This window comes from Tauraco erythrolophus, chromosome 5, assembly GCF_009769465.1.
Source record: "Tauraco erythrolophus isolate bTauEry1 chromosome 5, bTauEry1.pri, whole genome shotgun sequence".
NCBI classification, from domain to species: domain Eukaryota; kingdom Metazoa; phylum Chordata; class Aves; order Musophagiformes; family Musophagidae; genus Tauraco; species Tauraco erythrolophus.
Window position 1 is genome coordinate 30,965,059 of NC_141469.1, and position 14,537 is coordinate 30,979,595.

Here is a 14,537-nt window from a genome sequence, read left to right on the forward strand (position 1 = left end):
GCGGGTCGCAGTGGTGGTGAGCTTGAACTTGATTGTTTTCCCATGCTTTGCCTTGAAGTAAATACATATTTGGGGCTAAACTCCACAGAATGCCATATACATTTTGAACTACTTGAGCGATTTGGTTTATTTGTGGACTTGCCCTTGTGCTTTTTCTAAGCTGGGATTTCTTGTGATAAGCAGAGGGTGGTGAAGTTCAGATGTGGATTGGTCCAAGTGAGCTATTACTGTAAGAGAGTAAGCTGTATTTTCAACAAAAACTTGGATGTAGAGGCATCAGGATAGCTAATAGAGCTCAGGAGAGGGGTAGTGGAAAGTGTTAGTGGACCTGCGAAAGTATTTTTGGGGTATGAAATGGCGGATGGCGCAGGCTGGAGGTTGTGATGAGGAAGAGAACTTAAGAGGGTGTGTGTTAAGGATCTGAAGCTGCCAAAGGAGACGTGGCACCTTTGCTATAACCTCACTTTCTAGGTCTACCTTAAAAGGTTTTCCATGCGGATAAAAGCATTATTTCTTCTCACTATACCCTGTATTTCTTCCTGGGTGAAAGAAAGCTGGTAATTAAAAGAAGTTATAATAAAGATGGGCGTATGTGCTTACTCTTTAAAAAAAAAAAAAAAAAAAAAAGAAAAAAAATGATCTGACCATGACTTTTAAAGCCTAAACTGATTGGATTAAAATGAAATACTTTAAACAGTGCGGAGGTGTCTGTGTGTGTTTATTTAGTAACTCAGTGGGTGGAAATCACTGAGCATCTAAAACTCAAGTGTCTTAAGTGCTTACATACATTTTGATAGTAGTATCCTCTTCTGCAGAGTGAAGGAAAATATTTTTCTTCTGCTTGTTATGTTCAACTGTCTCAGTTCAGTGACTTGTTCATTCTGAAATAAGAAACGAGTTGAGTTTTGAAACTTGTTTTCTAATGTAAGAATTAAAAGATGAAATCTGCTAATTCTGAAGTCTTGAAGTAGATAATTTGGTTCACTGCTAAGATTTTAACATAATCTGCGTTTCAAAATAATTTATACAAACAACTTGCCTTTTCCATGTGCATCCACATCTGAGGTGATTTTAGCTGATATGCAAGTAAATTCCTAATCAAATTTTGAAAGCAAGTACAGCTAATGACGAGTCACTAAGACTATCAGCATTTACTAGTTATAACATGTAGAAGATTAATGATTACTTAAATGGAGATATGTACAATCTTTCCTACTACATAGCAAAAAGAATTGCAATGACTTGATAATATCAGCAGTTTTTAATAGTACTAATCCTTGCAAAAGTTGAGGCCGTTCAGCCTGGAGAAGAGAAGGCTGCGGGGTGATCTTATAGCAGCCTTCCAGTGCTTAAAGGGGGCCTACAGGAAAGCTGGGGAGGGACTTCTTACAAGGACGTGTAGTGATAGGACAAGGGGAAATGGCTTTAAACTGAAAGAGGGCAAATTTAGATTAGATATAAGGAAGAAATTTTTCACTCTGAGGGTGGTGAGGCACTGGAACAGGTTGCCCAGAGAAGTTGTAGATGCCCCATCCCTGAAAGTGTTCAAGGCCAGGCTGGGTGAGGCTTTGAGCAACCTGGTGTAGTGGAGGGTTTCCCTGCCCATGGCAGGGGGGTTGGAACTAGATGATCTTTGAGGTCCCTTCCAACCCTAACCATTCTATGATTCTAAAACTGAAAATGCATAATGAAATTGACTGTTTAAATCAGGATTCTCCTTACTGTGTGAACCTCCAATCTAAATGGATATTACTGAAATTAGCCTGTTTCACCTTATTGGGACAAGGAGCTGGATTCTGCTACTTTATTCTTTTTTCCTGGATGTGGAAGAATAGATAAAGACCTACTCACTTTTCTCGGCTCATTTTCTTAGTAAAGTTGCTAAATGTGATGATCGCAAGGGATTTCAACCATGCGTATTTTGTGTATAACATAAATAATTGCAGTTTGCTGAACTAGCATGCCATTCAGAGTTAAATATTCTTATTACAGTCAGTGGAGTAGTTTGTGTTAGTGACATTTTGTTTAATCATATACAATACTTAAGGTTTTTCAAACAAGATTTATTTTCTTTAATTTTAATTTGATATGTCAGATGATCAGGAATCAGAGGTTTGAGTCTCAAGGTGTTGCAAGGGTGGCTTGATTGAACTGTTTGCTTGTCAGCAAAAGGCTTCCAAAAAAAGGATTTTTGGAATGAAGGTTATAATATTATGCCCCGAAAACTGGGATAATGTTACACGAAGGGATTCTTGTGAGTGAAAGAAGGATGTGTGTATGAGCGATACCAGCTGAGTTTTCAGCCTATCTGGTAGATACATGCAGCTGCTGATTACAACACGTAAAACTGAAATGAACCCTGGCCAGTGGGTAGGGGTTGTGTTTGTGTGTGTGCTTTCCAGATTCCAAAACCCACATGCTAATGTAGTGATGTGCATGTTGTTGAATGAACCTAAATAAATATATTTGTGAAAAGCACGCCTCAGGTTGTAGAGTCAGTGTTTCTGGGTTTGTCTCTAGAAATGTGTTCGCAATCTGAACGTGTTTTGGGGGATTGATTCTTCATATTAACGAACATGTGCAATATCCTATTTTCTGTAAGGATTTAAATTCTGATTTATGCACGATTTATTTTAGCATATTTGACTTTGCATATATGTTAGCCTACTTTTCTAATCTTGTGTTTTAAAATCTTTTTATCTCCCCTAAAATATTGCTATCCAATTGCACAAATATGGTTTCTGTGTTTGGGAAGCTATGCTAATTTTAGTTGGATTTCAACTGTTACTCTGAAACAAGAAACGGGTATGAAGTTCTTGATTATTTCCTTACTTGATTTATTTATTATTCTTCTCTGCCTCTTCTTCATAGGTTCCTTAAAGCTGTGCTATGAATGGTGATTCTGGCGTGGGGGTGGTGACTTCACCACCTCCAACAACAGCCCCTCATAAAGAGAGGTATTTTGATCGAGTTGATGAAAATAATCCAGAGTATTTGAGAGAGAGGAATATGGCACCTGACCTTCGACAGGATTTTAACATGATGGAGCAGAAGAAGAGAGTCTCCATGATTCTTCAAAGCCCAGTAAGAAAATACTTCATCTTTAAAGTGATAACATTTATCTCTATTTTTAATATCTCTATGGAATTGGAGAATTTTGTAATATCTTAGATCTACTTGATCTTTTTCCTGGTTGGCCTTTCTTCTAAACTACCCTACTTGTAGTCTAATTTTTCCTTGCATTATCAGTTGAATTTTTATTGCCTACTCATGAGGCAGCTCCTCAGTCTTGCCTCCAGAATTCTCTGTAATTGTCAAAATTTTTTTCATATTGTCCATCTAGTCCTAGTCAGATGTTTTTTCACTTGTTTCATATATTTAGTGTTTTTTTAAGCAATATAAATAAGTAACTCTTAGAAGAGTAGTTTAGGGCAGGTTTGTCCTATGCTCTGTTTTTCATGCATGATTCTGACATATGAAATATTTTTATATATCTTTCCAAAAGGATGCACAATAATAAACTATGAATGATTGAAATTTAGTATTGAAGATGTTTCCCTCATGGAGAAAGTACACAAAACAGTTTCTCTCATGGCATTTGTTCCTTTTGTAATAACTGATGAGTGACTTCAGATACAAAACATTTCATGACATGACTTTGTTAACAATAGGAATGTAGTTGGTTTATTTACAGTTTTTTTCCATGTGAAATAAAACTGTTTTATTTAGAGTCACTTAATGATTAGAATACTTCTTTCAGTCCAAATTCCAGTATTCTTGTCAAAAGCAGAAGATACCAGCAATAGTAAAAAAATTTTGTTTTCTTGCTTTCAAAGTTAAAACAAAAAAACTCAAAACGGAAAGAAAAAAAACAACTAGGAAGAAAATAAACGATGACTCGTTTAAACATATTTGAAAAATTCAATGACTATTCCTTCCTATGTTCCTTGATGCCTTATTGGCTCTCGGTTCCCTGTGAGCCACACTGATAATTTTCCTTCTCCTTTCTGATTCTACTACTTTTCCTTTCATGTTTTGTGGGTAAGTCAATTGTACGTTCTGCTCCCTCTTCCAGAAATCTGTATTAGTAGGTTCAGTGAGTTTTGGTGTTACTTGAAGAGAGAATGCTGGAATTTCCATTCATGAAAAAAAAAGACTTGTATCATTGAAGCTTCAGAGAACAATGTTTTCAAGTACCAGTATGCACCCAGTAATTCTGCCCTGAGCTGTTTTTTGGAAGAACTATAGGATGCTTCTATCTAAGGGCTAAAAAGAAGCCGCATATGAAAGGTTGAAGTTCATTTGAACATGCTTTACAATATGCAATGTCCTGTTGCTAGGCTTTTTGTGAAGAACTGGAATCTATGATCCAGGAACAATTTAAGAAGGGGAAGAACCCAACAGGTTTACTGGCTTTACAGCAGATTGCAGATTTCATGACAACGAATGTACCAAACGTCTACCCTGCAGCACCACAAGGCGGAATGGCTGCGTTGAACATGAGTGAGTGCACCCTAATTTATACTAGTTGAATTCTTTTTTTCGAAAGGCTTAAAATGAAGAGAGTGTGAATGAAATGAAAAGTGCTGTGACTTTCAAATGCTGTGCTGCCCTGCTCACAGGAAAATTGCAAACATAAACTGAATTAATTAGTTTCTAAATGCCACAATGACATGCAATGGGATTCAAGTATATAATATATATATATCAAACTATTTCAGGTATGGTATCTTAATTGGAAAGTAAGCCTGATAAGTCAGCACTAGTAAAAAATTTTTAGGTTTTTAATATTGCTAATGTTTACCACATGGATTGTCTGCAGGACAATGAAATGCTCATTAGTAGTCTAGTAACAGTGGAGGTCTTTAGGAACTAATTATTTTTGCCATTGAAATACTGTTTGCAGCTTTTTTCGTGAAGTGAAGCTATAGACAAGAAACATCAGCAGGCAAAACGAAGAAGGAAAACAAACCCCAAAATACGTATATTTTATGTACACAGATTTTGTGTTAAGATAATATAAATCCTTGCCTGTGCTTCAAAATAAACCTATAGTTTGGCCTAGTTCTGCTTTATCACAGTTACTTTTAACCACATTTCTAATTGCACTGTTAACGAGAACTATGGTATTTCTGATTATTTACGGTAATCCTCTTCACTTTAACTTCTACTTAATTTTTTCAAATTAAATGAACTTGCGTGCATCTTTTTGATGTACAGTTCTCCTTTTCAGGAATACCAAATCATTTATCTCAAAATGTGGGATCTTCAGGGTTACATTTTTCTGTTAATAATGAAGTTATATTTTACAGAAAATTACTAGTTTGAGAATGGAAAAAGAGAATTTTTGCTAAGGAACGCACTGTCACCTTAGCACTAATGAATATTAAGGAAGGAAGTGAATGCTGAGTCTACCAAAGATAAATGACCGTGTCCGAGACTGTCACTATATTTGTGTAATACGAATTACGACATTAGTAATTAAAGTTTGCGATCCATTTCTTAGGTTAATATGTTGATGTAAACTAGTAAGAACAACCACTAATAACGGTGCATGTCGTTAGGTTCTAACTGATGTTGAGCACAGCTCCCCTTGCTTTTTCACCCTTCTGCTTTTCAGGTCTTGGCATGGTGACACCGGTGAATGATCTGAGAGGATCAGATTCTATTGCTTATGAAAAAGGGGAGAAGTTGTTACGATGTAAATTGGCAGCGTTCTACAGATTAGCAGATCTTTTTGGCTGGTCTCAGCTTATTTACAATCATATAACAGTGAGTATTGAATCAACAAATAACTGAACCAATTGTTTTAACATACAAGAGAGTTGCTTCCCTCCCCCATCTGTCATTTTCTCTTTGTGTGGAAGAGAAGCAAAGTGTTATTGAAAGCAGTATAATAGTGAAGAGATTTGTCATTGCATCTCAAGAATAAGAACTGGAACAGCTTGGATGTCAGCTACCAGAGCCTGAATAGAGTCTTAAAAGAGTGTACATAAACATGAAAGTTGTTACGATGAAATTAAGATTCCTGAAAGACTCCATCTTTTAGTATCTTAAATGCTTTAAATAATTGTTTGTATTATTCTGCAAGATCATGTCTTAGTTTTCTTGCTAAGTACTAAAATATCTTCTTATTTGTCATTGAGTTGAATTTTATAATTCAAGGTACCAGCCTTTTTGAAAAAGAAGCCTTAGTATTTCTGAACGTGAGGGAACTACTTAGCTTAATACAGTGTGCCAACAATTTTCCTTGTGACCGAGTAATCACTGGCATCCGTAAAAATAATGACAAGAAGGTCAAAGCAAGGAGGTTTTATATGCCAAAAGAATGATCACCGTGAGTCTCATGAGGAAAGTCACAGCTGTGGTGTGCAACTCAGTCAATTGTTTTTCTAACAGAGCTGAATTGTGGTTTGTTTTTTTTTCTACATGGTTGAGGTTGTCCTTTATGTATTTTCAGTTCTTCTAGTTGCAGTCTAAATAAGATACGGTAATTTTATTATTACCGCTTTTTGAGGTTTCAAGGTGTATAACTTGTGAAACAATTAAGATGATAAATGATATGGGTAGGAATAGGATCAGACAATGTTGGTTAGATTGTTTGGTCCCTTTAGTAGGGGAACGGATCCAACATAATAGTTCTTGTAAACAACTCGGTGCTACCCCTGATTTTTCATACATAGCAGGAGAATTGATTTTATAAAAGGGACATTAATGCAGTAAAATGATTCCTCGGCAAGCAGGTTTGGAGATGGCTTTCTAGTGTAAAGTTCAGCCCTGGGAATGTTTTGTGTTTAGGTAAAAAGGTAAATGTAGTGAAGGGCAGCATGCTTAGGGAAGTGGTTAAGGCAAGGGCATGTCATTGGGGTGGAATGCCTCAAGTTTGCTTTCTTTTGGTGGAGGGAAGCACAGGAAGATTAGATAATGGTGATACCAGTTCAGGTGGAAGACAGTCAAAGCACTTGGAGTGTGACATTCTGGAAGTATTTTAGACAGTTTTGAAGGGCAAAGTGGTACTGGAAACTCTTGGTTAATGGTTTGTCACTGGCAATCACAAGTTGCAGTTCACCTGTCTTTTACAAACTCCTCCAGCGAATAGCATTCTAAAAGGTGACTAATAAATATAACTTCAGAAGATTATATAGAACAAGGGTTTTATATTTACAAAATAGTCTTGTCTTTGTTCCGTATACCCATACCCATACGTTAAGTAGTATGTGGTAGTAAGGCACTCCTTTGGAATGCGGTGGCTGCCTACCACTTCATGCAGAGCTGGAGTTTGACTACAGGTTTTCAGTTTTTTGTGAGTGGATGCATTAATTACTAGATGATTGCATTCAAGTTAAAAGCTGCCAGTGTGCCCCTTAAGTAAGAGAAAAGATACAACAGCCTTCTGTGAGGGGCATAAGCCTGTGTGTTAGAGGAGAAAGGAATTGTGAGGATATGAGAGCGTATGCCAATCTGGGCGTATCAGGGAACTGGGTGGAGTATCTTTGCATTTCTGGATCCTTATCACTGACAGCTACTGTGTGTGGAATTGTTCAGACTGGTGTAGTCCTGACACAGAAGCAGAATTACACAGCATCAAGAGCTCTGATGTCAAGTGCAATAATGTAGACTAAACTTGAGTGCATCCGGGGTTAGGCACAATTTGAGATCACAGGTTTATAGAAGGTACACATCATTCACCAAGTCTTGCTTTGCTTTGAGGGCATGAGTTGTTTATTGGACCTAATCCTAAAGTAAGGTGGTTTGTCACTCTTGCTGCTTGTTTATCTTATGGTTTAGCTTTCTTATTAGCTTTTGGGGCATTTTGAATAATCCCTGTTCTTTGTCTTGCGTAAATAAGTAAAATATAATTCCAGATAATTTACACTTCTATAATAGAGGACTATTCTGGTGATTCATAAGAACAGGTTAACTTGAACTAACTGGTGCAATTTAAGGATTTTATGCTATAGCCTGTTACTAGCTGGTTGTAAAGGAAGCTAGATTGGTACTAGAAGCTTTCAGATGACTGATCAACTACTTATTTTAGAAACTTTTTTTCCCTGCCATAGAACTGGATCAAAGTATATATGTATTTAATGTTGCAAATAGTCGAAGACATGAGGGAGGATAAAGTAGCTGCATCTTGAGGAAATGGAAAACTCAAAATTTTGAAGATGTTAAAAAACCACAAAAACTGGGTAGACTAATAGCAAAATAGGGACTTCTCGTGTCCAGTAGCACATCTGAAGCCTTTTTATTCTGCATTGAGAGACACCTAAACTACCTAGCTGTCCTGTACTTTTTATGGCACAGACTTTAAACAGATGCATCCCAAGATGTGAATGGTTTGAAGTCAGAATTCTTTTTGTATTGTAAACGCCTGATTGTGTGAATTGGACAAAAGAGCAAAACCTTAAGTAAGGGGCAGGATACTTGATAGAAACCCTACAAATGTGCTGTACTGCTCACAGATGTCTCACATGGCACCAGCATCAGTGTTTGAAACCTTCTCAGCATCCAGATGTTTTTAGATCTGTGGGCCAATTTCTTGTGTTTTCTGACACACTTGTTTCATACCTTCTGTTTTACTAGGGTAGAAATACAGTTGGAGCATAAACTCATTCTTCTGAAAAAACTCATAACTTTTTTTCCCCGCTTCTTTCAGAATCATTCGTTTTATCCACAGTAGTCTAGTTGTCATTACCACAGGATCTAAGGATTTACTACCGTCCACCAATCTGAAGGACTCTGGCATGTATCTACCATCTAGTTTTGTTCAACATGAGTTAATTAACTGTGCTGTATGTCGATTATCTGTTGTCGCATTCATGACAGTCATATTACATGTGTTAGAGGCATACTTGCCCATTTCATACTCAGGAAGTGAAAGTAAATTCCATGTTTTTGGGCCTTCTGATATGCTTTAATAAAATATTCTTAATAACTTTTACTCATTTTATCCTTAGGCCAGAGTAAATTCTGAGCAGGAGCACTTCCTCATTGTACCTTTTGGACTCCTCTATAGTGAAGTTACTGCGTCTAGTCTGGTAAGCAATTACTGTTTTTCACAGCTGTAAACTATGAATAGCTGAATCTGCTCTGTCTGTATATCCATCACTGTTTAAATTCTATCTTAGAGAATATTTTACTCTTTGTTACACGTTTAGAATAGTTTTTTAAACATGGTTGGGTTTGGTACAGCTGAGGTATCTCAGAGAGATTTCTTTGCCTGTGTTGACCACCAGTTGTCCTCCGGTTGATCTAGCTGTAAAGAGGAGCCAGGTCATTTGGATACCTAATCACATCATGCCCTTGAAAGCTGTTAGCTGTTGAGTCAGTCTTGTCGAGCGAAACAGCGTGTGTTTCAGACATATATGATGCAAACCAATTACAATTTCAAGACATTGTGTCAGGTGCCTGATTTAGTTGCCATTGTTTAATGGTGTAAGTAGCTGAGAGTGGTGATACGTTACGGTTTTGAGATCTAACGGTTGCAGTTGAAGACACGATTCCCTTAACTGTTAGCTAGTGGGAAGCATTTTGTGAGCGTTTATCTTCGGGGTAGTCTACGCTGCTGCTGAAGGCAACTTGAGTTGATGTGGTCGACTCTCTTGCATTGAAACAAAATAGAAACTTTCACACTGTTCTTCCAGCTGGCTACTGTAAGCTAAGTAACTTCTAGCAGAGAGGTGAGGTAAATATGTGCAGAGTAGTAACATTTCAAACTTGCATCGCTCTTGATACTTTAAGGTCCCAGTACTCTCCCCCTTAGCTATCTGTGAAGCTGGCTCCTACATAACTCCACCGTAACGATCTGTAAAATTTTCGTTGAAAAAACTATAGGAAAAGGAATGGAGAAGACTTAGACCTGCTTGCTCTTATTACTGTAAGATTTTTAGAAGAGGGTAAGGACCATGCTGTGGGGGTATTTTGTGTGTTTGGGTTTTGTTTATGTTTTAAAGGGTTCTGCTTTTATCTCTGTATCAGGAATGTAAGTACCTCCAGAATGAAGGTTAAGTGAAGGTAGCAAAATGCACACACACAGTAGAAAGCATGCTTACATAGGAAATAGCTAGCAGCAGGATTTAATAAGAAGATAGACTACAGTGATGAGGCACATAGCTTAGCCAGATGAGCATCCTGGCCAGCAGCCTGCTTACACGACTGACCTGTTATCACCCCTTTCTCTCCCTTTCTCCCATGCTTGTTCTTCCTTCTTCTAGTTTGAAACTCCATTTCCTCCAATTTTCTTCTCTCCCAAATAAACAACTAGTGCATAATTACTTTTTCCCTTTTATTCTAGTTTTGCTACATCCGTATCCCAATTTGGTATCTGTAATATTATCACTTGGGCAATCTCAGCCTTTCATGGTTATCAGTGGTATGGTTACTTAGGTGCTGGCCTTTCAAGAACCTGCTCCCCAAAAGGTCCCAATACTCTTTTTCAGGTATCAGTGAAGTGTGCAGGTTTCTTGTGTAACTGCACCATAACTGTGTGAAACACAGCCATTTGTCATAGTGCTGTCTGTAACAGTTTCTTGCACCATTACCTGTTATACGCAGCGATTTCTCATGTCATAACCAGTAGCTCCTGATGTCCTCTTCAGTTAGATTCATTTCAAGCTGGGGCCCTGGTCACCTACCTAGAGGCTTATGTACACGTTTTGACACTTGTTAAAGTAAAATACTTAAAGAAATACTATTTTAGAACTTCAGTGGTAGATGCTGAATTAAATCAGATTTTTGGCAGTCTTGATTTATTTATGAAACGAATTCTTTTTGTTCCCAGGTTAAAATCAATATTCAGGGAGATGTTGTTGATCGTGGAAGTACTAACTTGGGAGTAAACCAAGCTGGTTTTACTTTGCACTCTGCCATTTATGCAGCTCGACCTGACGTTAAATGCATTGTTCATATTCATACACCAGCAGGGGCAGCGGTAAGCATGGGTTTTAGTTTGTCTCTCCTGTTCCCCCCACCCAATTGAAAAATAGGTGGGTCCCCTTAATCAGAGGTTTACTTCCCTTTTGAAGGGCACAAAGCCTTTAAGTCTGCCTTCAAGTATATGGTTCTGTTTGAATCAATCAGATTCTCCTTGTTTGATTGTTACATGACTGGTCAGACAGTAAATTGAGCTCTATAATTGGAAAATATGTGTTTCATATTCGCGTGTCCTTTCCCACAAAAGACCATGTCTTCTGACAGTGAGTCATAAGAGCTCTAGCATATTTTCTTGCTTTTGTAAAGCAGAATTTATCAAGATTTTCTTAAATATTTGAAATTTTTTCAATACTTCTCATTAGAGCCACTGGGTATAAATCAGTTTTACCTCTTTGGAATTTTTTGAGAGTCACCTGTTGACTCTATTTCAAAGTTCGCATCCTGATATTTTTTTTTCAGTTGATTGACAGCAGTGATACAATCATTGTAAGGATAAGTGATCAGATTCCTAAAATTGTGAATTATAGAGTAGTCTTTAAAAATGTTCCTTAACTGTACCCAAAATGCTGTGGAATTAGTTGTGTCAACGTTTGTCACTAAGGTTCTTCTTTTTGGAGAAGGGAGAAAAAAAGAAAAAAAAAAAAATCACTGAATGGAGTGACAGGATGCAGTGACAGGGGTTCGTTGTTTTTTTTCTGAGTCTTTTCATATTGGTGTTGATGTCATGTGAAAGCAGCCATACTGAGTCAGATGCAAGATCAATGTGACTTCTATATCCAGTTCAAAAGTTGTGAAAAATGGAGGCTTTAGGAGTGGAGTAGAAGACTGCTATGTATGTGCCTGTACAGATACATACGTATTATATATAAACCCATGTTTTTTATTATAATTCTTACCATTATTATATTTTCATATTTTCCTCAGTTTTGCTATTGCAAGAAATTAAGTTTGTTGCTTTAATGTTTCTCAGGTTTCTGCAATGAAGTGTGGTCTCTTGCCAATTTCACCTGAAGCCCTTTCTCTAGGGGAAGTAGCTTATCATGACTACCATGGCATTTTAGTGGATGATGAAGAAAAGGTGGTTATTCAAAAAAATTTGGGGCCTAAAAGCAAGGTCAGTATTTACATCTAGAACTAAAGAAAACTATGTGTGTGGAGGTGGGGGTGTGTGTTCTTTAATCAGAGCAAGAAAATACTTGCTTTACTGCTATTAATTTTCTCTGCAATGTCTCTCTAGGTCCTTATTCTCAGAAACCATGGCTTAGTATCCGTTGGAGAGACTGTTGAGGAGGCTTTCTACTATATTCATAATCTAGTGCTTGCTTGTGAGATTCAAGTAAGAATTTTAGTATGTTATATAATAATACAGTCTGCTATATTAACCTTCAAACAGTTTAATAATTGCACACTTTACGGGTTAAACTCTTGATCTAAAGTAACATGGTGATCTGTGAAACCATTATATTATGTGAGAACATCCAAAACGTTGATGTAATCAGCAATATTCAAAGACATTTTTGGAATCATAGATTACCTATTAAAACAGATATTTTCAAAGTCTTAAAACAAGTTTTATACAAATATATTAATTCATTAGCTTTAAAATAAAGTAGATTTCTTCTGTTTTGCTCACGTCAACTTTTTTTTTTCTGATTTCTCACCTGCCCAAGAAACTAAAAGATGACTTTATTGTTTTTAAGGTACGTACTCTGGCCAGTGCAGGTGGACCTGACAATTTAGTGCTCTTAGATCCTGGAAAGTATAAAGCCAAGTCTCGTTCCCCTGAGTCTCCAGCAGGTGAGGGTACTGTATCCCATCCAAAATGGCAGATTGGCGAACAGGAATTTGAAGCTCTTATGCGAATGCTTGACAATCTGGTAAGGCAGGCGTTTTTGTCTAATTGTTTCATACAATAACATATAAAATACTTCAAAAACTGCAATAGGGGACATTAGTAAAGAATGGACTGCATATAGTTGGAATAGTTTATACAGCTTGCAGCCTGTACTTTTCCAAAGATTAAGGGCCCTCAGAGGGGAAGACAACATGAAAAGCATCTCAGAATGCTTCAGGTGTCCTTTGTGCAGATAGAAGATTTACTTCTGTATTCATAATCTGGTAGTTATTAGTGAGATGAGAGGGCATCCTGGTGTGATTTGATACTTCCAAATAAGAGTACTGTGGTGCTTCCTCCTCCTAGTCTGTGTCCCCCTTTTGTTCCCGTCCCCTCCCAAAATGCGTAAACTGTTAATGTTTTGTCAGGTGCAGAGTCCAGCATGATTTGACTTTGTAAGACACTACTAGAACCAAGAAGAGCTCAAAAGACAGACTTCAAATACATAAATAAAAGTGTTCAGATAAAATGGTTTCAGTAAAATCCCATCTGTCATAAATGACCAGCTACCAACATTTGCTGTCCAGCTTTAATGGGAAAGATGATACCTTTCCTATCAGAAGGCTCCAAGTGGTGACTGTAGACAGGGCTAATGAACATACAAAAAAATATAGTCACTGTAATAGACAGTCTTACGATTTTTGATTTAATTAAAATCTCTTTCCTTAGTAGACTTAACTGTGATCTTCATGGTCATGCGATGCATGTACCCCTGATAGGATCCACACTGGTGATGATATCTTAAAACTCTATCCATCACATATCCTGTGCAGTAAATAACTAGGTTTTCTTCCCCTTAGATCAATGTACTATCTGTAGTATGGGAAAAAAAAAAATCAAACTACTTCATTAGTAATTTGAATATCTAATGGTTTCAAATCAAAGTGATCAGCCGTAACCTTGAGTTGATAGAAAATTCTCATTGATTTTTAGTGAACAATAATGAGACTATTAATGTAGTTGGCTATGGGTAGCAAACTCCCTGTATCACTGGTATCTTTGGTAGATTCAGTTTGATTTCAGTTTTTCTGGGGAATCTCGTGTTTGTTTCTTACTGGAAACAGGAAGCAGGATCACAAAGGAAATAGCATGGTACACACTAGGAATATAGGAATAGAAAGGAGCTTTTGGTCATCCAACGGGCCCTTACTATTACAAATAGCCACATCTTATATTGGGTAGTTAACTACATTAGACAGTAGATAATTGCTCAGGATGCGCTTTGATCATTAAAAGATGGAACGGCAGCCAAAGTAATGCCTCAGCAGTGCTTAATGCATGGAAACTCTGCAAAGAAAGCTAAGTCTGTGTACTCAGGACTGAAGTTTCTTCACAACTAGCTTTATCTGTAAAGAATATGAGTGCTTTGGGAGGTAGGCTATTCACACTGTTTTTCTTTGAGCTATGTTGAAAATAGTTCGCTAGTGGAAACTTCTTAGAGAGACCATTAAATGTCCTCTTTGTATGTTAAATGCGGAGCAAAATATGAAAGAAAGCAGGGGAAAATGTAATTGTTAGGGAAGGTAAAAGAGAACAAAATACAATTCAGAGGAAGCAGGAGAGAAAAACAACATAGAGAAGATCAGAGAGAGGAGAGAATATAGACATAAAAGTAGTATTCTTGAAGCCTTTCCTAGTATACAATATGTTGAATTCTAGATGCTAGAACTCAGAAGAGATCTTTTTATCTGCCCTACGTTTTGTATGATAC

General features: G+C 37.1%; 1 protein-coding gene across 1 annotated transcript in view; it reads left to right on the forward strand.

Annotated features, from left to right (window-relative positions):
* Positions 1-14,537, forward strand: part of ADD1 (adducin 1) — a 66,939-nt gene that overhangs the window by 31,667 nt on the left and 20,735 nt on the right. Inside the window, 8 exon segments of the mRNA XM_086612329.1 lie at positions 2,872-3,084; positions 4,341-4,503; positions 5,621-5,772; positions 8,958-9,038; positions 10,781-10,930; positions 11,903-12,046; positions 12,170-12,268; positions 12,633-12,809. Of these exon segments, the coding sequence (XP_086468455.1) occupies positions 2,890-3,084; positions 4,341-4,503; positions 5,621-5,772; positions 8,958-9,038; positions 10,781-10,930; positions 11,903-12,046; positions 12,170-12,268; positions 12,633-12,809 (1,161 nt within the window). The 5' untranslated portion in view covers positions 2,872-2,889.